The sequence below is a fragment of the Manacus candei genome, unplaced genomic scaffold (genome assembly GCF_025592945.1).
Source record: "Manacus candei isolate 608988 ecotype Guabito, Panama unplaced genomic scaffold, ASM2559294v1 h1tg000126l, whole genome shotgun sequence".
NCBI classification, from domain to species: Eukaryota; Metazoa; Chordata; class Aves; order Passeriformes; family Pipridae; genus Manacus; species Manacus candei.
In genome coordinates, this window is record NW_026138174.1 from 1642036 (window position 1) to 1665551 (window position 23516).

General features: G+C 48.4%; 1 protein-coding gene across 1 annotated transcript in view; it reads right to left on the reverse strand.

Moving 5' to 3' along the window:
- PDE9A (phosphodiesterase 9A) overlaps nt 1-17818 on the reverse strand; it is a 50304-nt gene extending 32486 nt beyond the window's left edge. Inside the window, exons 1-4 of the mRNA XM_051770827.1 lie at nt 17414-17818; nt 4462-4532; nt 2769-2846; nt 1863-1906 (exon numbers count right to left, since the gene is read on the reverse strand). Coding sequence (XP_051626787.1) covers nt 1863-1906; nt 2769-2846; nt 4462-4532; nt 17414-17482 — 262 coding nt within the window. The 5' untranslated portion in view covers nt 17483-17818. The remainder of the gene's footprint in view (nt 1-1862; nt 1907-2768; nt 2847-4461; nt 4533-17413) is intronic.
- Nucleotides 17819-23516: the final 5698 nt, after the last annotated feature.

Genomic DNA, 23516 nt, shown 5'->3' on the forward strand with positions numbered 1-23516 from the left:
GATCTCGCTGACACAGTGAGCTATGTTCTGCACAAAGCAGAGCCATGTGCTGTCAGCTGGGGATGAAGAATGAGGGCCTTGGGAGAGTGCGAAAAGTTATACACAGTCTTGTAAAAATATACGGTGAGCTTCGTGTTTGGGGAATAAAAAAAAAAAAGGTAGATTTTCTAGAAAGCCCTTCAATCAGCTTCCCAGCTGGTATGACACAGTGGCATTCCCTGGTAGAGCCATGCTGGCCCCATTTGCTGGTCTTTGTCTTGGGGCAAATGGCTACGGGTTACCCACACCAACTGGCACACAGGGTGTGCACATGCTCCACCCCACCTTTTCTGATCTGATAATGCAGATACTGCACTCCTGGACCAGAAGAGTGATGCTGTTCCAGCAGTTTGTCACAAGGAAATAGCTCAGGAGACACCTTCTTTTCCCTTGGCAGCCACGTGTGTCCCTTGGCTTTGACTACCTCCTTCTGGCAGGAGCAGCAATCACTGACAGGGGACCTGCTCATGGCTTGTTACAAATCTTACTGTGGTTAAGCTCTTCCCTGTTTCATAGGCCCTTTATTCTTTTTGCTCTCCACTTGCCTTTGTCCTCTGCATGCACAGGCTCCCTGCTGTTGCCTCCCTGTCTCCCCCACATCCTCCTACACCGCCTTGCTCTGCCTTTTTCCCTACAGATGTTTCTGCCACAGTGGATGCCTCATGGAGTGGCTTTGGTTCCCTGTGCCTCCCCATCTAAAAGAAGACAGTGCTGTGAGGCATTTTCTTACATAATACAGGAGCCTAAGCAAGAACAAGAGGTGGGACTTGCAGTGAGAGTAAGGAGGATGATGAGGTGGGACCAGCAAAACTGCATCATTCCTGTCCCAACAGACTCACCCGTTCCTGCAAGCTGCTTTTTCCAGTCCCAGGCTTTCTGTCTCACTCTTGATCTTTCTGTGCACTCTGTGTTTCCGAGATAATCTTAACCTCTTGCCCTTTGTCTCTCCTATCTTCCTGTTTTAGTGCTCCAAACAGTGTCCCCAGCTGACATCTCCTATCCTCCTGCAGTCTCTGCCTCAGCAGCTATTCCCTGTAGCTCCACAGTGCACAGGCTCAGGCTCCTGCTCAGGCTGCATTGATGTGAGTGGCAGAAGATACTGCATCTGCACAGATGAGCAAAACCACGAGCCAGATGCTCGACAGGAATTGCCCCAAGCAAATGTTCTGCTCCAGTGTCTGAGAGCTACAGGGCTGAGCATGACACTGGCAGGCAAAGAGGAATGGTAAAAGCACCATTTCAGTCCTGCCTGTGGAGTACAACAGTGCTGTGGCTGAGGAATGTGTTCCAGATGTGTTCTTTCACCCAGGTCTTCTTTAATCTTGTCAGGTGTGTTTAAATATTTATCACAGTTAGAGCTACCATGCCCACAGCAGAAATTACGTTCTCTCCTCACCCGTTTGGAAATAACATGGGGCTCAAATGTTGTGCTGAGCTTTCCAGTAGAGCTTTGCTGAGAGATGAATAAGTTTCACAAAACACTGCAGGACAGGCTTTCACATAGTGCCTGTGTTACCTAAAAAAACCCCACTGCTCTGTGCAAGACTTTTCCAAGGGCATCAGGAGTGCTGAGTCAGACCAGGACGAGGCATGGGGAAAGTCCCCTGGACCTCAGCCATTCACCTCACCCTCAAATTCTTTGAAATCTAGGGACATTTTTAAAGCTTCCCTCCAGAACACTGTGATCAAACAACCTTTATTCTTGCTGTAGCCACAACCATGACAGCATCACCTTTCTTTCTTCCATCACAGCCACATAATTTCCACATACAAATGTTCACAAATTCAGCGGTAGTAAATTAAGTACAAAAGGGTTGTTTTACCTGAGAGCTGCTCAGTGCCAACAGGTATCACTTTGTATGGAGACCTGAAAGAGTCAGAGAGGGTTGATGTTAGCAACACTCAAAATGCAGTTTGTATTTCGGGCATTTTTCTGGACACATGACCCTCTGATTTACTAGAGACAGAGGGAACTTTGTTGTGCTGTACTGCCATGCAACAAACATGGCAAAAATGCCTCCTCTTTGGCAAGCCTTGACAAAGGCTTGAGAAAATTTGATGGTGAGATGGTGAGAAAATTTGGTAGGTCAGAAGGGAGCTCCAGTGGTGGGGATCATCTTTTTGCTCTGTCTTCACACATTGTCCTGCGATGCAGCTCCCTCCCAGCTGCTGGGGCTCCACCACAGGGTATCAGTGAGAGTAATGGCAGTGATAAACAATAATGAAATAAGTTATGAAGGAGTAACTGCCAGCAGTCAGTGTGAAACTCAGAGTGCCAGGCTGGACAAGCAACAGGAAACCAAAGAGAAAAAAGAGAAAGGGATCTGGAGAGGGGAAGGGCCAAAACCAGGATGGGAGAGACCCAAACTCATCAAAGACTTGGACTTCGCTTTTCAAGTAGCCTCCTGGTTGTGTCCTAGCAGAGCAACAAGGAGTGGGGGAACAAAGGAGCTCAGAGCCTTGACAGCAAACAGGGAGGGATGGCAACAGATGTTCAACATTAATTACTTGAAAGCAGTATTTTGTCCTCAAATACTTCTGCTTTAAAAACAAGTAAAACCCTTCAAAACCAGCAGGCGTTGGGGTTATAGGCCAGCACGCATTTCTTTCTGTCATCCCCCTCCCTCCAGGGAGTTGCTCACTTCCCACTGCACACAAAAGGCAGGCGACCACCCCCCTTCCCTTGGGCTTGGCCCTGGTTTTGTGGAGCAGGTGGCAGCAGGATTTACCTCTCTGTGTTTGCAGGCATGGTCGGATCGATGGACACCATGCAGTTGTCCGCCGTCAAAAGGGAGATGGTTGTGTTCCTGAAAAGCGTGTTCCAAAGAGGATTATTTGACCTAGAAATGCCTGATGAAATCCTCTCCCTGGCCTGGAATTATCTGGGACCTGTGTTACCTCAGAAAGGGTCAAAGCACAGGACAGGGCAGGCTTGATGCTTCAGCCGCTTCAATTACCAGAAGTGTTTCTGGTAAAATGTAAAGCATGATCATCTTTGATCTCAGAGCAGACTTCTCTCCCTGCTAACTCATTTATTCAGTTGACTCATTGACTAATCATTTCTGTGAAAAAGCTGAGTTTTCTGATACATTGACTCAGCAGCTCTGTATTGACTCATATTGTACAAATGACTATTGGTGCTATGAATGTCTTCAAATTATTTAGTTACTCTTTTACCAAAACAAACAAAACAAATGTGTTGTTGAATATGGGGTCTTGTTTGTTGTTTTTTTTCAATACTGTGCTAAGTGTGATCTCATAGACTCAGATGTAAACCTTGCAGGTTTACTTTGGCTCCAGGAGCCTGATTGAAAATGCACAGTCCTTTGGAAACCTTCTAGTGAAAATAAAATGCCAAATATGCAGTGAACACCCTGATCATGAATAACTAAAACTGCTAAACAAAGATTCCTGGGTGATGGAGTGGAAATATTTGACATGATAGGCAAATGAGAGTTATTAACCTCTTTAATGTCAAATGGGAGGAAACAGTCACAATAATCAGCAAAGGGCATTAATTCTGCTCAGCAACTTATGCAAATTCTGAGTCAATACAGACAATTTTGTCTTTAAATCCTCAGAGATGGAGTCATGCAATAAACCCATGATTCTAGAGGTGACTAGGGGGCTTCCCTACTCCTGCTCCACTACCCTGGACAGGTGGTGCAGAAGGGGATGGATATTACACTGTGCCACCCTCCACCACTGACACACAACCACACATGATCCTGGATCCCTCTCAACGCAGAGGTCTCAGCTGGATGCTGCTCTCTCTAGGCTGAAGGTAAGAGAAACAAACCCTACAGGAAATTACAGCAGGAGGGAGGGATACATGGACTTTGCAGGACAACATAAATTAGGAAATACTTGCCCTGGGCAATGGATATGGGAATATTTATGTTCAATAAAATGGTTCTGCTGGGGTACTTTGCCTTTGACTACCCCATACCTGTGATTAGACAGTACTACATCTAAATAGAAAGCTTATCACCTAGTGGCAATGATTCTCGTTGGCCCCAAATTTTGCCCTAAAAAATGGGCTCTAAACATAGGGCTGCATTTCACTCAATATGGGCAAAAATGTAGTGCTGAGGGATAACTGGCAGAGGTGTACACAGCCTGTGTGTACTCAGGGCTGGGCTTCTGCACTTGATTTTATTATTTTAGATTTAGATCTCCTCTGTTCTACTCTGTTCCACTCTGTTCCTCAGGCACAGCCAGCACTGAAGTGGCTCAATGCCCTGCCAGAGCTTCCACACTCTTCCAGTTCTGGATTGTCCCAGTTTCTTCTTGCAGTAGATTGGAAGGAGAGAGAAGCCTGAATAGCAGCTAAATAAATCATTTGGGGCCTATCTTTAAATCGTTCCCAGAAGTAAAGAAACAGAAGTGAAATGAATGTCACAAATGAAAGGTCAGACCCACCTCGGTAACCCTGTTGCAATGCAGAAGAGGTCCATGATATCTTTGGAGTTGCAGTATTTACTAAAGATCACCTTCCAAACGGGACAGCAGCAGGGGGAAAAAGGAAGATGAAGAGAAAGGACGATTAGTTCCCAGTGAGATATGAACTCTATTCAGGCGTGAACTTGGCTAATTTTAAGGCACATTCTGTAATTTCCATTATCTGATTTGGCCTGTGAGCTGGAATATTTCTCTATTCCTGTTTAATACCTGTGTCTATTTTGATAAAGCAAGCAAAGCCCTGGCGACCTAATTGCTGTTCAGAAGTAGAGCAATAATGAACTATTGAATGAATAATGAGCAGTGAACTGAGAGCAAAAGGTTTTTGATAGTGCAGTACTGCTGCAGGGTGATAATAACTGTAAATTTTAGGATGTAAGAGCCCGGATTTAGGAACAAAGCAGCCCAGATTTGGGGAGGGCCTTGGATGTAAGAAAAGGGCACTGCTTTGGACTGTACCAGCATATGCTAGCTGTAAACTGAGCAGTGGGTTTTTCCCCCCAGCCCGTGCCAAATTTCCTGCTGACTGTTGGGTTTTGTTGTTCCTGCTGCTAGGTCAGAGCTCAGACCTGGAATTACAAAATTTGCCACTCTTACCTTCCCACCTCCCCAAACACCTTTTCATAGCCCCATCCTTCCACACACACCAGGCAGCCCCTATGCAGAAAAGACTGAGCAGTGCATCTGAGTACAACATCCCCTGATCCCACTGAGACACAGCCTTCAGTGACCCATTCCAATGCTACCATTTTTCCCAAGATTCCTGTGTCCATCAGGACATCTGGGTGATGGCCCTCCCTGTTTAAGAAATTGTTCTGCACCTGGGGTGCAGAAAGCACCTTAATAATACCATTGTAGTACTTTTCATCGGCCTCACTACACCCATGTACAATATTTCAGCTCTGTAACCTGAAGCTTATTTATGTTAAATGACTTGCCCAGTACCTTACCACGGCTAAGTGGCAGGCCAGAAATGGAACCCAGGAGTCCTAATTTGATTTCTCTTTGGATTCAGAGACAGCATGCTGCCTCTGAAAGAAAACTCTCAAGAACTCAACAGCAGCACTCTCTGCATGAGGAGTCTGCTGTTCCAATAAATACATGGTTATAGGATGTCTGAGCTCCACTGACTGAGGTCCCTGAGGTTGCTTTCACTCCAAACTCATGTGCCCCCTGTGGGTACACATTGCACTGTCAAATCTTTCAGTGCTCTAAACCAAAAGTCTTCTTTCTAGTGGAAATACTGGGGGAAAAGTAGCCATCAGAAAGTACCAGCAGTGGAAAAAGCAAGTGTGGGTGGAATAAAAAGAAACTGCAGACATAAGAAAATAGGATTGAGTTCGAATGCTTCTGCCAGTGTTGGGTCTCTTCTCTCAGAGAAAACTCACTGTGTGAGTGACTATGATGGAGGCTTTGAACTTGCTGTGGAAATGAAGTGCCTCATTGCAGCTGGGTCGAGCCCACCTTCCTAGAGCCAGGAACAGCAGAGAGCAGTGGGGATGGTTTGTCTGGGGGCTGCTGAATTAATGGGATTGCTGCAGAGGCTTGCATTGGGGCAGCAGTGGTGTGGGGAGGGGTAGCTTCCCTCTCACATCCCACAAGAAGAAAGAGTGACACAGTTCAGGGATCTGGAACTGTTCAGGGTTCAGGATGCAGCAGCTCAAAGGGACCTGTGGAGGCCTAATGGCAAAACTCAGGAGGAGCAAAAAAGTGGTATTTTGCAGATGAGATCTGAGGCACAGGGAGATCAAGGTCAAAAATCTCCTCTCCTTGCAGGTGCCTTGCTGGAAATGTGATTTTCCACCCTCCAGAACCACCTGTAGTATCCCATATTCTCATGGGAGTATCCATATTCCTGTAGTATCCCATATTCTCATATTGCCAGCCAACACAGATAGGAGGGATGTGCATGCCCATGGATCAGCCTCTAGGCTGGTGACCTAGAAAAGGAGGAATGTGTCACCTGGGATGACTGCTGGGAGGAGGAGGCAGGGTCTTCAGGAAGGGGGACTACCTGCAGTGGGGGGCTGTGGCCACTCTCCCTGGATTGGGCAGGCTCTGTAAATTCAGGATCATGCTGGAAAAATAACATGCCACCATCTAATTAAAGACTCTCCCAAAAGGTGTAGGTGCCAGGAGGTAATTAGGCCTGCGGCCTCACTCCAGCAGCCTTGGCCTTCGAGTGCTTTAATTCCTAAATTGTAGGAATGTGCCTTGTCTGAGGTGCCTTTTGGACACCAGGGGAAATCCCTCACTTGAAGGGGTCACACGGTGAGGATCAGACCTCTGCCACTGGCAGTGGGAAAGCCATGGGAGAGTCCACAGGATGCTCTGCCAGTGAGGGGCTGCTAATGCCTACTCAGAGCTTGGGGCATCACGAGCCTGAAGTACCAGGAGAGCTGGGACAACATGGCAGGATTTGGCCAGGCTGGTTAGTCCTGGAAATGCACTGACACTTCAGCAAAGCTTCAGCCCTCAGTTTTCACTGGTGTGAGGAGCCCTCCTACTCTTGAGTGAAGCACCAGGGGTTTTGTGGTAGAGAAGAGGATGACAGAGGTCACTTGCAGGGGCTTCTGTGACCCACCTTCCCTGTTTTCTGACCCGGATGAGATTACTCCAGGCAGAATCTCTATGAAACATGAAGGCACTTGATTGCTGAGGTAGGCAGTAACTGCTGCTGGGGAAATGGGTGTGTTTTAAAAGTCTGTGTTACCCAGTGATTGACCCTTGGTTATTAAACTACAGCAGCAATCAGAGCAATAAAACATTGCCAATCAAGCTCAGATAGGGCTGAAATCCAGCTCTAGCAGAACACAGCATCCTGCCAGCCTGATAGCTGCTAAAACTGGCTGACAGAATATTGGAGAGAACAACAACTGGTACATGCAGTAACTGAGCAGATGATGGTAATTGCAGCTGAACAGAAGGTAAAGGCTTGTGATGTGGCAGGAGTGCTATTTCAGGTATTGAGGTTCCTTATCCTGGAAATCAATTATTATTGACCAGGACAGACAAGAGAAGATGAAACATTAAAGGTAAGAAAGCTGGCCTGACCTGATGCATAGAAAGCAGTAGGAGCTTTCAGTGCACTGAGGATGAATTTTGATGTTTCCTTTTACTCCATGTAGTAGTGAAAGAGTGGGAAGCAAAACAAAGACTGTGGTACTAGATCACAAGCTATCTCCCTACATGATTTTTAGCTTTCCATACTTGACACTTTTACTGAAGTTTGCTACAAATGGATTTGTGAATCACCCACTGCACTTTGATACCCATCTCAGGATGGTTGTCCTCAGCTGGCTGGTTTTTTAATCAGAAAGCTCATGCTATTTAAAATTTTCTTCTATTGCAGCCTGCTGAGCTTTTCTGGTCATCTCCCTTCTGTTCTAAAACACAGCAGCCAGCCTCAGATGTTTCCCAGCAATATGCAATTGTCCCTGTTATTGTCCGCAGGCTCGCGTTCCCAACAAAGTCAATGCCAGTTGTGCTGATGGAATACAATTGGGATGTATTTTAGAGAGACGGGAGGGCAGTACCGTGTACTATTGACGGCTCCAGCACAGTATAGGAATCCTATTTGCCTGGAGTCCATTATCATTGCAGGCACATCAGCAGCACCAAGGCAACACAGGGACACTTGGCCACATTTCAGCCATCTGGGACACGTGGTTTGTCCCGTGAGCTGCAGATGGCTGACCTGCAGCTTTGAGGACAGGCAGCCCTGTTGGCACGAGCTGCTGAGGGCAGCATCTCACCCAGTCCTGTGAAGATGTCCTTGCTCTGGTAGGTGTCCTAAAGCCATTCCTGTTCAGGCTGGGTCTCTGTGATGACATGTTTCTCTCTGTGGGTCTGATCCAGACCCACAGTCAGCACTGAGGAACTTCATCTGCCTTCAGATCTGTGTCAGCTGTCTCTGACCCACAGTCATGGTCTTGCTTAGGACCCTGCTCCTATGCTGGGTGAGAAGCCACTGCTGAAAGGTGTCTCACAGCACCTCATTCCCTGCATTAGTGCCTGGTGCTGGAAGGTATCCCTGCTTAGGACAGGACTGAGACCATGCTATGGAGCATAACAGAGGCCAAAGGCAGGAGACCACAGCAGTTTCTACAGCTGTGGCAGTGAGCTAAGATCATGCATGTATAGGGTTTCCTATAAGGAAATTCCAGGTTTCTTCATAAAACACATCAAAAAAGCGCAGGTCGGCACAGCCCAAAAAAAGCCAGGGATGAACCTCCTGACTCACCTCCTAGGAAAAAGAGTGAATACAGACCCCATTGCCTGGTGGTACGAGAGTCTGCTGCAAGACCAGTCAACACAAGACACTCAGATGCCACTGTCATTTCTGAAAGCAAAGGCAGAGCCAAAATCACGTCTAAGCAGAGTCACAGCAGTGATACACCGCCTGGGAAAGGGAAACAGAGGCCTCTGCTTCAGCCTGCAGATTGATGACTAAATGCCACGAAGAAAATCAGCCACATATAAACCCTGTTAATTGCATTTCCCTTGGATTTGTGCCAGGAGGAAAAGAACATATTCCTCAAAAGTGATGCAGCATCTGCAAACAATTTGTTTCCCCTGTTTGAGAGTTGCCACGATACCATAGTTCAGTCCTTGTTACTGTTAGCAAAACTCCTGAGATGGTGGATGCCCCATCCCTGAAAACATTCAAGGCCAGGTCTGGTGGGACTCTGGGGAACCTGATGCAGCTGGAGAAGTCCCTGCTCATTGCAGGGGGTTGAACTAGATGACTTTTAAAGGTCCCTTCCAACCCAAACCGTGCTATGATTCTACCACGTGTAGAAAAAAAATTACAGGAAAACTAGTCCTCTCTGAATTTAGCTTGTTTTTTTTCAGTAAGTCTCCATCAAGACCAAGGATCAGCCCTTTGATTTAAGTGGGGAATGCTGCCTGTCTGCCTTGGAACGTAACATGACGCAAATGGGGGAAAAGCAGAATGAATAATAACTGAGGCTTTTTGGAGTGGAAATAATATTTTGATGAAGCATGCAGTGACTGCAAAGTAGGACAGCGTGGCTCGATGGGGATGCCTGGTCCCTGGCCTGGAGCTCACTTCTGTGGGACTGGTTTCCTTCCTGGAGACAGTTCTGCATTTTTTGAAACATTTTTCTTCTGAAATAAGGAGCCATTGTCTCTTAATCCATAGTATCCACCTCTGCTCTAGGAGGATTTGTAAACCCCTCTCGGTCAGAGTAGGGATTAAGAGCCTTAGTACTCTGACTGGCTTTCCCACTCAAAGAGGCAGTTCAGATTAAGGACTGTGATGGAGATATTACTAAGGCACCATTGTGCACATACCCTGCAGTTTACAACTAATCACGCTGTATTTTGCTTTCAGATAGGATGGGTAAAAACATAGCTTACAAATCCAATTTCTGTTCTATATTTGATCCTCAGAACAGATAATCCTCTCTGTAAACAGCAAACCCTGTCCACAATGTTATCCTGTTCTGATCTCTTGTCAGTAATTGTGTTTTGTTCCAAAAATTTAACTCCTGTTTGATTTTTTTTACCCTAGTAAAATTCCTAAATAAATAATGCAGAAATATTTTTGAAGCCAGAGTGCCCTCAGTTTCTAGTTCTACTTATTTTTTCTGGTCTCAGCCTGCTGTGTTCAAGACTTGAGCGCTTGGTGATGTCTTTCATTCAGCTCAATGAGCAATGTTCAGAGTCAGGGTTGAAACTGCAGAGTTGAAACAATCTAAATTATAATCTTTCACTAACGAGACTGGGGGATAGCGTGTCAGAAAAGATTCTGGTAAAACTCAGTTATGTATCTTGCATAGGCTGTGAAAATTGCTGTTGCTTCTGTAAGAGCAGCTTTCATGCAGGATTTATGAACTGCGAAGGCAAAAGGCTGATGTGAAATTTTTCATTGTGATTTTTCCCTGTCTCTCCAGTGGCCCACATCAAACCAAAGCAGAAGTTTTAGATACCACTCTGTAAGAATCACTGGAAGGAATTCATAGTTCTAGGTATGTAAGAAAATAGGTCTTCCTCAAAAAATATCGATAAATGACCTATCAGTTATAGTCCCCGATATCCAACAGAACCCTTACCTAAAATCCCATATCTAAACATCTTCCAGGTTTCTCATTCTTTGAATTCAGATGCAAACATAACATGAGCCCAACTACACCCAAATTATCAGTCTCTCTTCTATTTCTTGCACTAATTAACAGCTGACACTCAGAAAACCACTCATTTATCTGAGCTTCGAATGTTGGGCGGTATTAAAAATAGTCTGCCAGAATCACCATCTGTTTGATGCAGTGGTAGCTTCTGCAAGAGGAGAACAGAGAAATCGGTGCATGTGTGCATGTACATGTGTGGGGGAGAAAACATGAGAGGCCTCAGCTGGGAGTGTGAGCAAAAACGAGAAGTTCCGCGGGCGCCTCAGACGCCACTTCTGCCCGAGGAGGAGAAACGTGGTAGATGTTCTGCTTTCCACAGATGGAGCTCTGTGATCCTGCTGATTCACACTTACCTTTGGGCAGGGACACGGCTCGACAATGTTCATTTCAGCATGACACCCAAGTGGAATGTTTGGGGGGGTTCGTGTGACGTAACTTTACCCGTCTACAAGAGCAGCATCTCTGCTATGTCTCTCTGCTGTGTGTCTCTCTCCTAGACTTCTTCTCTTGCCATGACTTCCAAACGGTAAATTAGCCCACATGTCTCCAAATCCCACTTTTAAGACAGGATGTATCATCCCCTGGTGACACCACCCACCTCCCCTGTGACTGCAGGGCACCCTGCGTGACTCGTTTGGAGCAGTCAGCACTAACTCTGAGATGTCTGTGGCTCATGGATAACTGGGGTGAATCCCACTAGTTTCCTAATTATATGCATCACCCTAAAATAAGAAACAGGAGCTGCCAGACAGAGCTGACGTACCAGGATCCCGAGGCGTGTGGTATGTGGTAAGTCACAATTCCCTTCCCTGTAACATCCCTGAACAGAGATATAGGAAAAGAGGCTTTTCTCTTTCTAGGAAAGGAAAGTTGTCTACGATACACTCATATATGTGTGACCCCAGGACAATTTTGGACGCCATGGAAAGGGACAGCGTGGCAGAGGTTGGCTTTTTCACTATGGGCAATGAAGGATCTCATTACTTTTTAGGGTCATTGAGCCTCATGGCTCATGAGGGTTACATTTAACAGAGACGTGCAAACTACTGATTATACTAAGGGACATATTGCCAATATTCAGTACTAATAACTAATGGCAGAATATAACCAGGAACCAGCAGTGCTGGTTGTGAGGGGCCGAGATGAAAGTTTCTTATTTTCTGCAGCAGAAACGAAAGTATTTAATAAAAGTATTTCAGACTTTGAAAAATAACACAAATGTCTATACTCTGTTTTTTTTTCTCAACGTAAAAAGGGCACACATTTGCTGCTAATGGAATACTAAGTGCAATTAACCCTGCAGCACATGAATGCATTAGCCTTGAAATGTTTTGTAAACTGGATAATAAAGAGCTTCAGCACCAAATGTTCTCACTAAATGTGAGTGAGGCTAGGCTGTTTGTTTCAAAACTTCTCTCATAATTAAAGTCTGACATTGCAATGTGCTTGATAATGTAGGACTGTTAGAAGGGTAATGTTAGTTTACAGAGTAAGGAAAAGCAGGTATGGAGAGAGACCAGTGAAAGGCCAATTTTCAGCTATAGAATTAAATTCATAAGAAAGGTGAGAGAAACAAAATGCTTTTGTCTTGTTTGTACTTAGCCAGAAGAGTTATATATGAGGAGCATAAGTTGCTATGGTTGGCTTGTCCAAACTCATGGGTAGAGTCACCTACAAGTAAAGTCTTAAGCTTACCCTTTGTCTTGACCAGTGTGAACATAAACTGTAATAATTATGTTAGACTGAGTGTGACTTCAGAGATGTAAACAGCAGCAAACAAGCCTTTCTGGGTGATGGGTATGGAAGAATTATGGAGCTACCCTGGAATTATGGAACTGTGCTGGGATCATGTTTTGTTCCCCCAAATGCTTTGAGAAGCCCTCACTGGGGAGGAAAGAGAAGGGGGAGTAGGGGAGAGACAGGCCCCAAGTATGACATTATCTTTCACTTTTTAAAAAAATTTTAAGCCATTTTTACTCCTTAAAATGTTTGTGTGCTGTAATGTGCTGGAGTTTTAGGAACCTGTTGTTCATTTCCTGCTCTTTTACAACAAGAACATCCAGCAGGCCCCTTGAATTCACCAGGGCCTGCTAAAATCAGAAAGCCAAGGTTAGCCAAGACCAGTGGCCAGACTCAGTCTGTGCTACCTGGTACCCTCCTGCACCCACAGAGACCTTCCAGCAGCCAGAAAGTGGCCTTGATCACACAAAAACATACTTATGTCTCACTGTGCTAAAGTGGGATTTGGGACCAACTTGTCACTGCATGGGACAAACTTGTGAAAACCAGCTGGACAGAGCAGAACCCAGAGGTGTGTCCATGTTCTGACTGCCCATGAACATCCCCCTGTGCACCCCTTGGATGGCTGGCAGATGAAAGGGTGTTCCCCCAAATCATCAGTCCAAAAAGATCAGGGGTGGGGTCCATGTGCTGAGAGAGTCATCAGGATGCAAAAACATTTCATCGCCTTGAGGGGACTGTCACATCATTATTTTTCTTCTGCGTTTTGTTTTCAATCTGAATCCAGTTTGGCGTGTTAAAAATAGCATGGTGAGCTTTGGAAAAATCTGTTGGGTTTGCTGGAGCCTGGGCTTTTATACCACAGATGCTGCTGCTCTAACTCAAAAGAAAAGCTCACGTGACAGGAAAGATTCCTGGGCGCTGACATCCTGGCATCGATGCGATGGCCACGGCACCAAAATGCTGCCTGAGCCTTGTCCTGTTCCTTGTGTTCCAAGAGGAACAGTGGACGTGGATGGCTCAGTTCAGTAGACACCCAGAAAGCCTGAACTCAATAAATTCCTTTGCGAAAGAAAAAGAAGGTAATTTCTCTGTTAAACATCCAGAATGACTCAGTAAACCAGAAAAATGACTCTAGAATTCTTTACTTGCTTTCTGAAGAAGCGGAAAATACCACACTGAGTGATTTCATGGAATCCTTGACAAAGGCAGCGGTCCTTTTCTTTTTTTCCAGTTAGTTCAGGCTCTGTACCCCTCTGATTTTCCATGCTTGATACAAATATGATGTTGATTAAGTCACTGGAAACATAAATCCTCTTGAATTAAGCATTTTTCTCAGAGGAACTCCTTGCAACTCTGTAAGCAAAGCCACTACCCTGTGACATTTGAAAAGGAGAGCCAGGAAGCCACCCAGCTGAGAATAAGGCCACTGGCTGGTTCAGCTCTGCTACCATTTAAATCTCAAAGGTCAAGAGAAAATGTTCCCAGTAGTTTCTTCATGGAAAAAAAGATTGGGTATGAGCTGGGGAACGTTTCCTTGATGGTGGATTTTTAATTCAAAACAGAATCAATAGAAATTTTTCTTAAAAAAACGCAGCCAAAGGGTTAATAATAACACTATGAAGGAAAATAAAACTCCAGATCCAGCTTAAGTTTGGCAGAGCAAACCTCACCTCTCGGCTGAGGTTGGGGGCTTGGATGCTTGACCCCATCTAGTGGCACTCCAGGAACCACGAGAAATCCCAGCTCATGGTGGTGTGTTGAGATCAACTCGTCCTATATGAAACACAGCCATGGCTTCCCCTTGTCCTGCTGTCTTCTCCTTCACCCAGCAGCAGGCCAGGCTGTGGCAGGGCTGGTACATGGATGTGTTTCCCTGTGTGCTCAACCCCAGGGGCACGTGTGTGTCCAGGCAGGCAGGTAATGAACTCCTGCCTGTCTCTGGGAGAGAGGATCCTTTAAAAATAAATAACCTGAGCGGCAATTGTTTCCCCCAGGTGTGCATCCCCTTATGTAGGTGCTGGATGGGAAATGAATTATGCTGTAATTTCATTTTTCAATCAGCTCTGAGAACGAGTGACCTCTTTGAAGCCTGACTGTGCAGAGCCCTGGTTTGGTGTGCAGCTGTAACATCCCAAAGACACTGATCTTCCCTCTCCCACGGCTCTGGCATGGCCATCCCCTCCACTTCCTACTACATTTGGCTCTACTTCTCCCATGGGAGGCCCTCATGCCCTGCCCCTTGACCAGGGCAGAGCTCAAAGCCACCCTTTTGGGGATCTCAAGCTCAGGTGCCTGTGGGGGTACCATGGGTGGTGTCAGCTGGGCTGGGGTGGGTCACCTCAGGTCCCTCCCAGTGTAGAGCCCTTGGTGCCCCAGAACAGAGAGATGTTCAGTCAGCTCTGCCCCCTGGAGAGCCCACCCCTGTGCTCAGCTTTGGTGAAGGCCATTTTTGGTCATGTCTCTGAAAGGCCAGTTTACCAAACTGTGACAAACAACTGGGAGCCCTTGTGGGCACAGGAAGGATGGGGACAAGGGGAGAGGGTGGGAGCTGAGGAAATTGTGGAGGTAGGGGCTAGGATTCCCCAGCATGATGTAGGAGTGATGCACAGCAGCAGTGGGCTGGAATTCCTTCTTCTCCCAGCCTCCCACCATCCTCCCTCAGGAGGCTACTGGCACTGGCCTTGCAGATATGGACCCCAGCTCTTCCTCTGGGACGTGCTGGCCTTGGTGTGGTCCTGCCTTCAACCCCTGCTGATGGTGCCTCCTGGCTCTCCTAACTCCTGGGAAGGATTTCAAAGCCAGCAAGCTCTTCTTTCGTAATCCCTGCGTCCCTCTGCCCTCCCTGCTGTGCCCCCGGGGACCTGCCAACACACAAACCCACTTAGCTTAATTCCACACTCCCGCTGCAGAGCGCTTCCAAAGGGCTCCTCTGCAACACTCAGGTCCCCGGGGGAGGCAGCGTGTGGCTCTCTGAGCCGGGTTTGTCCCTTCATTTACCCCCGTGCCGAGGTGAAACAGCTCCTCCCAAAGTCAGCAGCACAGGATGAGGCCACGGAAACACAACACTGCCTGTGAGTAATTGCCACCACAACGAGTGCCCACCTCTATGGCACGACTGTGAGACCAGCAGGCCAGTTGCAAGTTGGAGCTGAGCCTTTTCAAACTCAACAAGTGCTGTTATAATGAAGCTCATACCTCCGTTACTGGTTGACAAGTAGCTTAGCATTGATTTAATGAGTTCCCTTTAGAAGCCTCCAATGCTACATTCCTTGGAAGATTAAGGGCTGTTGCCTTTTTTTTTTTTCCCCCTTCTGCTTCTTTCTAATGATGTTGTTACTGAGGAGGCAGGAGAATCTGAGATATGCCCTGCTTACCGCTGGGTGAACCCCATTTACACAGCACTTTTACTTCAGGAATCCTTCCAAACACTGCACAGATGGAATTTTACATCTGACAAAAGAAACAGATAACGTTTATCGAGCTTAAAACCCCTTAATACCGCCTGAGTTTGCATTTGCTTGCTCATGTGACTGTGCCTCTTCTGTGTTTTTAGTGTCAAAAGTACTCTCCAGAGGCTGCCTTGAGAAATGCTGCATTGTTTTCTTTTTAAGCCAGTATAGATGACAATGTGCTTTACTGATATCTGTGGAAACGCTCAGCACTCTTTCAAAATGCGGAAACATTTTTGTACTGAACTGTACAGGTACCAGGGAGCTCCATACAAACCTTGCTTCGGGGGGCTGTCAGGTAACCAATTAATTAAGCCCCGGCAAAAGAGAATCAGTGCCCTCAGCTCAGCAGAGCCGGCACCGACGAGCCCGCGGTGGCACAAGAAGACAGAGGAAGAGGGGCACGCCTAAAACAGATGAAGAGGAGCAGCGTTCTCTGGGAAATCTGGCACAGATTTGGATTCTCCAAGGTCTTGTTCCTGAGGACACGACTTTGGCGGTCGCGTTGGGTCTCCAGGGCAGTGACTGTAGGCAACGGAGACGTGCGTGGTGGGATGGGACTGTGAGTATCAGCTATTTAGTCACTTCTGTTGTCACTCGCACAGCAAAGGGGAGGGAAGAGAAAGGGCATCTTCCCTGTCTCTTTTTAAAGGAGAAACTAAGGGCGAAGATGGATGAAATGAAAATTTAGAGCAGGAAGACGAGAGATTCGCATTGTGCAAGTCAGAGTTTACTTGCTCTGGGAGCCTCGCAGCAGCTCTCTGCTACAGAAAAGGCACTTGGTTTGTGGCCAAAGAATTGCTGACAAAAAAAGAAGAAAAAAAAAAAGGAAAAAAAGACTCGCACAAGCGCGGCGGATTGTTTCTCTTTAAAAGCAGTGGGCCGTCAGCCCGGCAGCGTGCGAGCTCTCCCTTTTCAGCCAGAATACATTTTCTCCCGCAGTTCCCCCTGCGCTGTGAAGCGTGGTTAACCAAACAAGGCAGGCGAATGGCAGGGGAAAGTTTTAATTAACGCTTTATCGGCGTTTCACGAACAGCTCGGCAGAGGCGGCGGGGACCCCGCAGCCCCCCGGCGATGCGGCGGCACCACCGCCGGGCACCGCCTGCCCTTCGGCGCGGCCCCGGGAAAATGCCCATCGCCAGAACCCTCCGGGAAGGCAGTGTCCAAAGGAATCGGTGCTTTCCCGGCTCCCACTGCCTGCGGGGAAAGCCTCGCCGCAGGCAAAACTTTGTAAACGCGTCGCGACGCGGCTCCGGGCGAGGAAGCAGGGATGCGAAACCCCAGGATCCCCAACGCCGGCAGGGAGAGCTGGCAGCGAGTTAGTGCTGGCAGCGCCCAGCCCTCCCCTGCTGCCAGCCTCCCCTTCCCCTTTAAATAAACATCCGTGTACAAAGCAGAAGGCACTCAAGATCCCCCCCCCCCCTTTCCCCTTAGAAAGGGATTTGGAGCCCGCACCGGCGCTCAATGCAAACGCGCGTCTGAGTCGCGGCACAGAAACGAGTCGTGCAGCGAACACAGCCCCGCAGCCGCCGTCCGGAGACGCTACTTCGTGAAAAACAGCAAAAGTACCTTTTGAATTCTTCCATCAATATCCAAATAAATACACTTGGGCCGGTAAGTTGAGGAGGCAGATCCCATCTTGCTACTGTTGGGCTTTCACCGGACTTGTTTCCAGTGTCAAACGGAGCAGAAAATCAGGTTTATCCTACCAAGCCGAGCCACCGCTGCCTGGCAGTTTGGTGTCCCCGCTCTTCTGTATCCCACTGTACTCTCATTCTGGGAAGGTCCCTCCTCTAACATGCATGCATTTTGCTGTGCCTCTGTCTCTCTCTGCCACCTCCTTTTAGTTTTGCTTCCCTCCAAATCCAGCTGCTTCGGACAGGGAAAGACACAGGCTCCAGATGCTCTCTGCGAGTCCCCGTTCCATTCCCATAGCAACAACCCCTCCTGGCTTTAGGGCTGAGAGCTGCTGGGCATCGGCATTGTGGCTCTGCCCCTGGGACTGACCAGCTCCTGTTATGCACAAGACCATGTGGCACTTATCCCTCGGGGGGAGAAGGGGAGGGGGGGCTGAGGAGGGGGAAAACCCTCCTGCATCAGGGTGGTGAGAGACGTAATTTGATTTTGTGATGAAATAGGACCATAATTATTCATTAGTGCCTCTCCTGGTGAGCTGCTCGCACCCCGCAAGCAGTGTGATAGGGTCCCACCTGGAAGTGCCCTGTGTTGGAAGTGCTTTCAGACACACGCAGCAGCTGGGGCTCGGACCATCTCAGCCCAAAGCCAGCAGCTCCATTCCCACATCCCTCCTGTCATCATTACAAGGACAAAAAGAAAAAGCAGCAGTTTTATTTTTTTTTCTTTTTTTCCCCCTGTAAGCTCCAGAAGCATGAAGAAAGTGCAAAGCCCATGCTCTCGCCCACCGCCATCCCAGCCACCCCCGGAGAGAAGGAATTTGTTATTTTAGGGGACTGTGAAATATCCTGGCAAAGGCATCTCCTGGGAGAAGGCGCAGCCGAGAAACAGGAGGGAGCAAAGCATCCGACGGTGTGTTCTCGGAGCGGATGCCGAATGCCATCTGCTGTGCTGCGCTGCAGAGCCCGGGGGAGCCGGAGCGGCGGCAGCGGCGGGTGATGCTCGGTCACGGACGGGAGAGAGGTTTGGAGGCAGCGGTTCCTCCGCCCTCGCAGGGCGAGAGGTGCCCGATGGGCTGCAAGCCTGGAAACAGCGCCAGCTCGCCGTGTTTTCTGATGGAGGGGCTGCAAGAACATTTCCCGGCCACCTCCCTCTGTGCTGCAGGCTGGGAGAGCCGGGCTTGGGACAGCGGGGTCGGTGCTGCCCACCCTGCCCACCCCTAAGCCTTGTTGTAGCCGGAGTGAGACACTCCCGACTCACAGGCTCAGGCACCAGGAGCAGCCTCGGCTGCCCCGGAACACGCAGGGCTTTGCCTCTGAGTGAAAGGGATTCCCGAGGGCTGGGGGGCTGAGCAGGTCCCAGAGCCCGTTTGGGAGGCAGAGCCAGGCTGGCCTTTCAGACTGAAGCCAGCAGAACTCCTAAAGCCCTCAGAGCCAGTGGCAAGGTGACACCTTTGGGAAGTGCAAGCCTCTGCTTCACATTCTTCTGCTGCCAGTTGGAGCTGGCACTGGAAGTCTTCCAGGAGAGATCCTTTGCCGCTGCTGGGCTGTCCCCTGGGCGGTGTTGCAGTCTATCCCATAGAATCATAGAATATTCTGAGTTGGAAGGGACATACATGGACCATCGAAGTCCCACTCCTGCCCCTGCACGTGACAGAATCACGCCATAAGCTGTCCTGGAGGTTACCCTCTAGGCTATTTTTCAGCCTATCCCACAAACTATCCTGCAAACTGGATAATCCTGGAGGTTAATCCCTTGGATAATTCCATAGGCTATCCCCATGGCTATTCTGACATGGGCACAGCTTCTCCCACTGCAACAGCCCTCCCACATCAACCCCACTGCTTCTGTACATGGGTCACGACTTCGGTGACCCATCCCTTCATCCCCTGCTCTGCCTTAATCCTGTTTTACCTGAGTGCCTTGGTTGACCTTGTCAAGCAGCAGGCACCTGAGGGAGATGGCCAGGAGGACAAAAATGCAGGCATTTAGAAAGAGGCATCCAGAGCACTCACACTGGGAAATGCACATGGGGCATTTGGTCTTGTAGAGGAGGGGGCTGAGATCTCCCCCTGCGATGACCCACTCCTGGAGTGGTCAGACAAGGTCACTGGTGCATTGAAGGATTTGACCACACATCACTGAGACATCTAATGATCAGTCCCACACTGCTGAGCATCTACCTTTTGATTTCTATTTTAAAAAGCAACCAGCTTCTCCAGCCAGCAAAAAAGACAGGCTCTGAAATCCAGGTGATGATCCCAGTCCTGCCTTCCCATCCTTCTTGTCCTATCTACTCTCCCCGTGTATTTAAAATAGTGTTCCTTAAGGTCCAGCACACACACATCTCCCCTTAATTACATTAATATTTGTTGGAAAAATTGCTTTGCTGTAAAATTGCTGACTATTGCGCTTTTCAAGAACTTTTCATGTAGAAGGGAATCTACCAAAGCTGAGCTCTCAGAAATTACAACAAAAGCCTGATGCAATTGAAGGCACAGTTCAAGTCCATGCCTGAAAGACAGTATTCATCAAAGAGGATGTGCAGTTCCCTGAGATAACTGCCTGCCTTTAGTTGGTTTGACCTTCCCAAATCTCCTTATTTCCTTATACACTGTGCAGTGTGGGGCAGAAACGATTGGGAAGCACTGTCCTATCTTATCAAATCCTTCAACAGTTCATCAGCTGGGCCAAATCCAGGCAACACAGTGCCAGAAAATGATTATCCAGCATTTGCCCTACAGGAGTGTATTGCCCAGCCCAGGGCAGCACCAGGCTGTTTTCCCCCCGACCACAGGTGGCACATCAAGGGTTGCACAGCTCTGCTTTGCCTTCCCTGCTAAGCTGTTTACTGAGGCCAACACACACCTCTCTGTACACTCAAACCTTGAAAGTAGGTGTGCCTTTTGGAGAGCTGTGGGGCTTGAGCCTTTGGCCCAGCGACCTGGCAGTGCCCCAGCCAGATGTCACTCCCAAGGACTGAAAAAGGCACCTCTGTCTCCCGGTCCTGGCACCCACTCCGTGTCTGTGGTTCAGAGGCAGCTTTATTAGGGTTTCCAAGGTGTAACCAGAGGATATTCAGACTACACATGGTTTGCCCTCAGACTCGCTGCTGTCGAGGCACAAAGCACCCACGCTGGCTTTGTGTGGGTTGAGATCTCCCCGTGCTGCAAACCCTGCTCAAAGGGAGAGGGAAAAGCTTTGGGGATCAAAAGGGCTGGCCAGGCCACTCTCCATGTGGGTCTGGGATGGGATGGCACCATTCCTGTCCCCTCCCATCCCTGCCTGCAGCTGCAACGATGCAGAAGAGACAGAGGCAATGAGCCATGGAGGACGAGGTGGGGCAGCACCACAGACTGCCAGCCTTCATAGTCCCTCCAAGGATCTGCCCTCATCAGACATGTCTCAAGGTAGTAACATCCTTATGCAATAGCCTCTCCAAATCTTTCCTTTCCCCAAAGCATTCCTACCAATCTCACTCACCTATTTACAGCCATGGCATGGGGTTTCCCAGACTTGCTTCTCCAGTCCTGAAGCTGCCATGCTCACAAGGTGGCTCCCCCAGCCTCTCTAAAACCTGTTTTTCCTGCAGCACTCAAGAAATTAGTTTCCCCTTGCAGCCTGCTGTGAGCACATCCAAACCTGGGAAGTGCAGGGCAGTGATCTTCAAAGGCATTGAGATAGGGAAAAAAAACCCAAAGTAATTTAAACCTTTCAGTGAAAGATCTCCTGTTCAGTTTTTCTCAGAGAAATGCACTTCCACATGTCATTGCTGAACCCTCTTCTCTCAGTCCCTGCTCTGCTCTGACTCTCCTTGCCCTCAGGGATGAAGTGAGGCATCCGGGTGCCCTTCCTGCCCCTGCCCTGTGCCCTGGGAGGCTGCAGGGCTGGACACAGCACCAAACAGCTCACCCCACCTGGAAAGGCAGGGAGAGAAAACCCTGGGATTGGTGCAAAGCACAGAAAGTACCTGAGTGCCCTTGGAGGGGGCTGATTAGGGTCTAAGGCTGTGTTTGGAAATGCCTCCTGAGCCACTGTGACTGGCAAGGTGCAGTCTGGTCCTAGGAGGTGATGGGCAGCTGGAGTGTGACTCAGGCCAGGTATTTTAAGGACAGTGATATATTTTCAACAAAGACTGCCTACAATTAAAAACAGAGAATTTTTAAAATTAATGTTTTTCCTTACCTACTCCCTGTCTCAGCCTTCCAGGTGCTTCCTCTGCCCACTAATTCCTTCTCTTGCACGTCCCCTCCTTCAGCTGCAGGTTTGTCCATCTCTACGTTCCCACAGGGCCTTGTCCTACTGCTTTACCTTCCTCAAACCTGCCAAAACACTGGATTGCCTTTCAAGATGGGAAGGTTTCCCCTTCACTCCCACAGCTCCTCTCCCTATTTTGCTCAGTCTTATCTCCCTCCTTTTACCATCTTTGGTGTTTCGCCATTTTTTCTCCTGGATGTTTCTCCCCCACAAACCTGAAGTCCTGCAGACTTTATGCAGGAATTAACTGCCCTTGGAGTTTTCTCTGTTAACAGCTAAAGGTTTGCTGTGGCAGTGTGAGCTCCTCCATGCAGAGCATGGCTGACCTTTCCAGCCCAGCTCTCACTCCTTTCCATAAGCCCATGGAAAGAATATTCCTTGCTGCATATGGAAATTTTAGCTCACTTCTTTGCACAATTTTTTTTGTACACTGCCAGGTTTCCACAGGACCAGTCCTGGAAATGATCATATTGAATGTTAATTAGAGAACGAGTGATTATTAATCTCGAGACCTTTGTATGATTTGTCCATATGGACCTTTATATCATCTGCCCCTGGAAACCCATGTTTGGCCCTTCACCACGCAGCACCTCAGCTCTCCACATCACTCTTGGCTCCAGCCCCATTTCTGGGGCTTGTTGCTCGCCCCAGCCCCATTCCCAGCTCACACAGTACAGCTGCAATCACCTGGTTTCCATGGCAACCCCCCGGGAACGTGGGTCAGAAGAGAGCTGTGACATCTTCTGACGTGGCTGGTCTGGGCACCAGGGTGCAGGTCCGGAGCTCTGTGGGCGGGAGACGTCGTGTTACTCACCCAGGAGCCAGCTTTGCTCTCTAATCCGGCAGCGTTGGCCACCTCAGTGACAATGCTGCCTTTATTCTCTTTACCATTGTTGTTAAAATTCGGGTACCAGTAGTTCTCTCATGTCTCAACGCTCAGACGTACCAGTTAATAGGCTCAGATCTTGGAAAAGTGCAGCAAACCCTGTTGACTCACAAAAACCTGTCCACGTGTGCAGTGCTGGCTTGGAGAAGAAGAGCAGACTCAAGCCATGGGCAACCCTTTATTTCACTTTAGGAAAGCACGTGTCCAATACAGCATCTGGCATTTCTTGACTTTTCTCTGTTGAGGAAAAAAACCCTTCTTTCTCCTGCTGTGTGTTAGGAACTTTATTAATAAACCTTTTTCCTGAAGCACTTACAATACCTGGCAGGTCCCAGGTTGATTTCCTCAGGGTCTCCCAGCGGTGCAAGCCCATTGTCTTTCCCTGCTGGGTGCAGAAGCAGCTCAGCCTCCACAAGTGCTTCTTTTCACTGCAGCACCAGGTCCTTGGCACAGCCTGTGTCCTGATTTCACTAAGAGCACTTCGCATCACCTCCCAGGTGACCCCTTTCCTCCCCCCAGGAGCCCACAGGACCTCAGGAATCTCCATGCCCCATGCCATGGTGTGGTGTGCTGCTCGCTGTCTACAGAGAACTTGGGCTGGTCTCTCTTCCACTGCCACCTCTCTCCTTGATCTTCAGCCTCCCTTCCCGCTCTGCTTTCCATTTTCTACCTCTTCCCTTTGTTTCTCACTCCACTCCCATCTCCTCAATCCAGCCTCTGTTCCTAGGCCTTCATTTAAAGTTTGAAGAGAGCCAAGTGTACCTACGCACACCCACACACCCCCACACATCCCCTAACTAGCTGCTAACGAGCCTCCTGCATCCCTGGAGTGGAGCTTCTGGGAAAGCCCAGCTAGGAAAGCCGTGTTTTCATAAGGTTATGGAAGAAATTAGG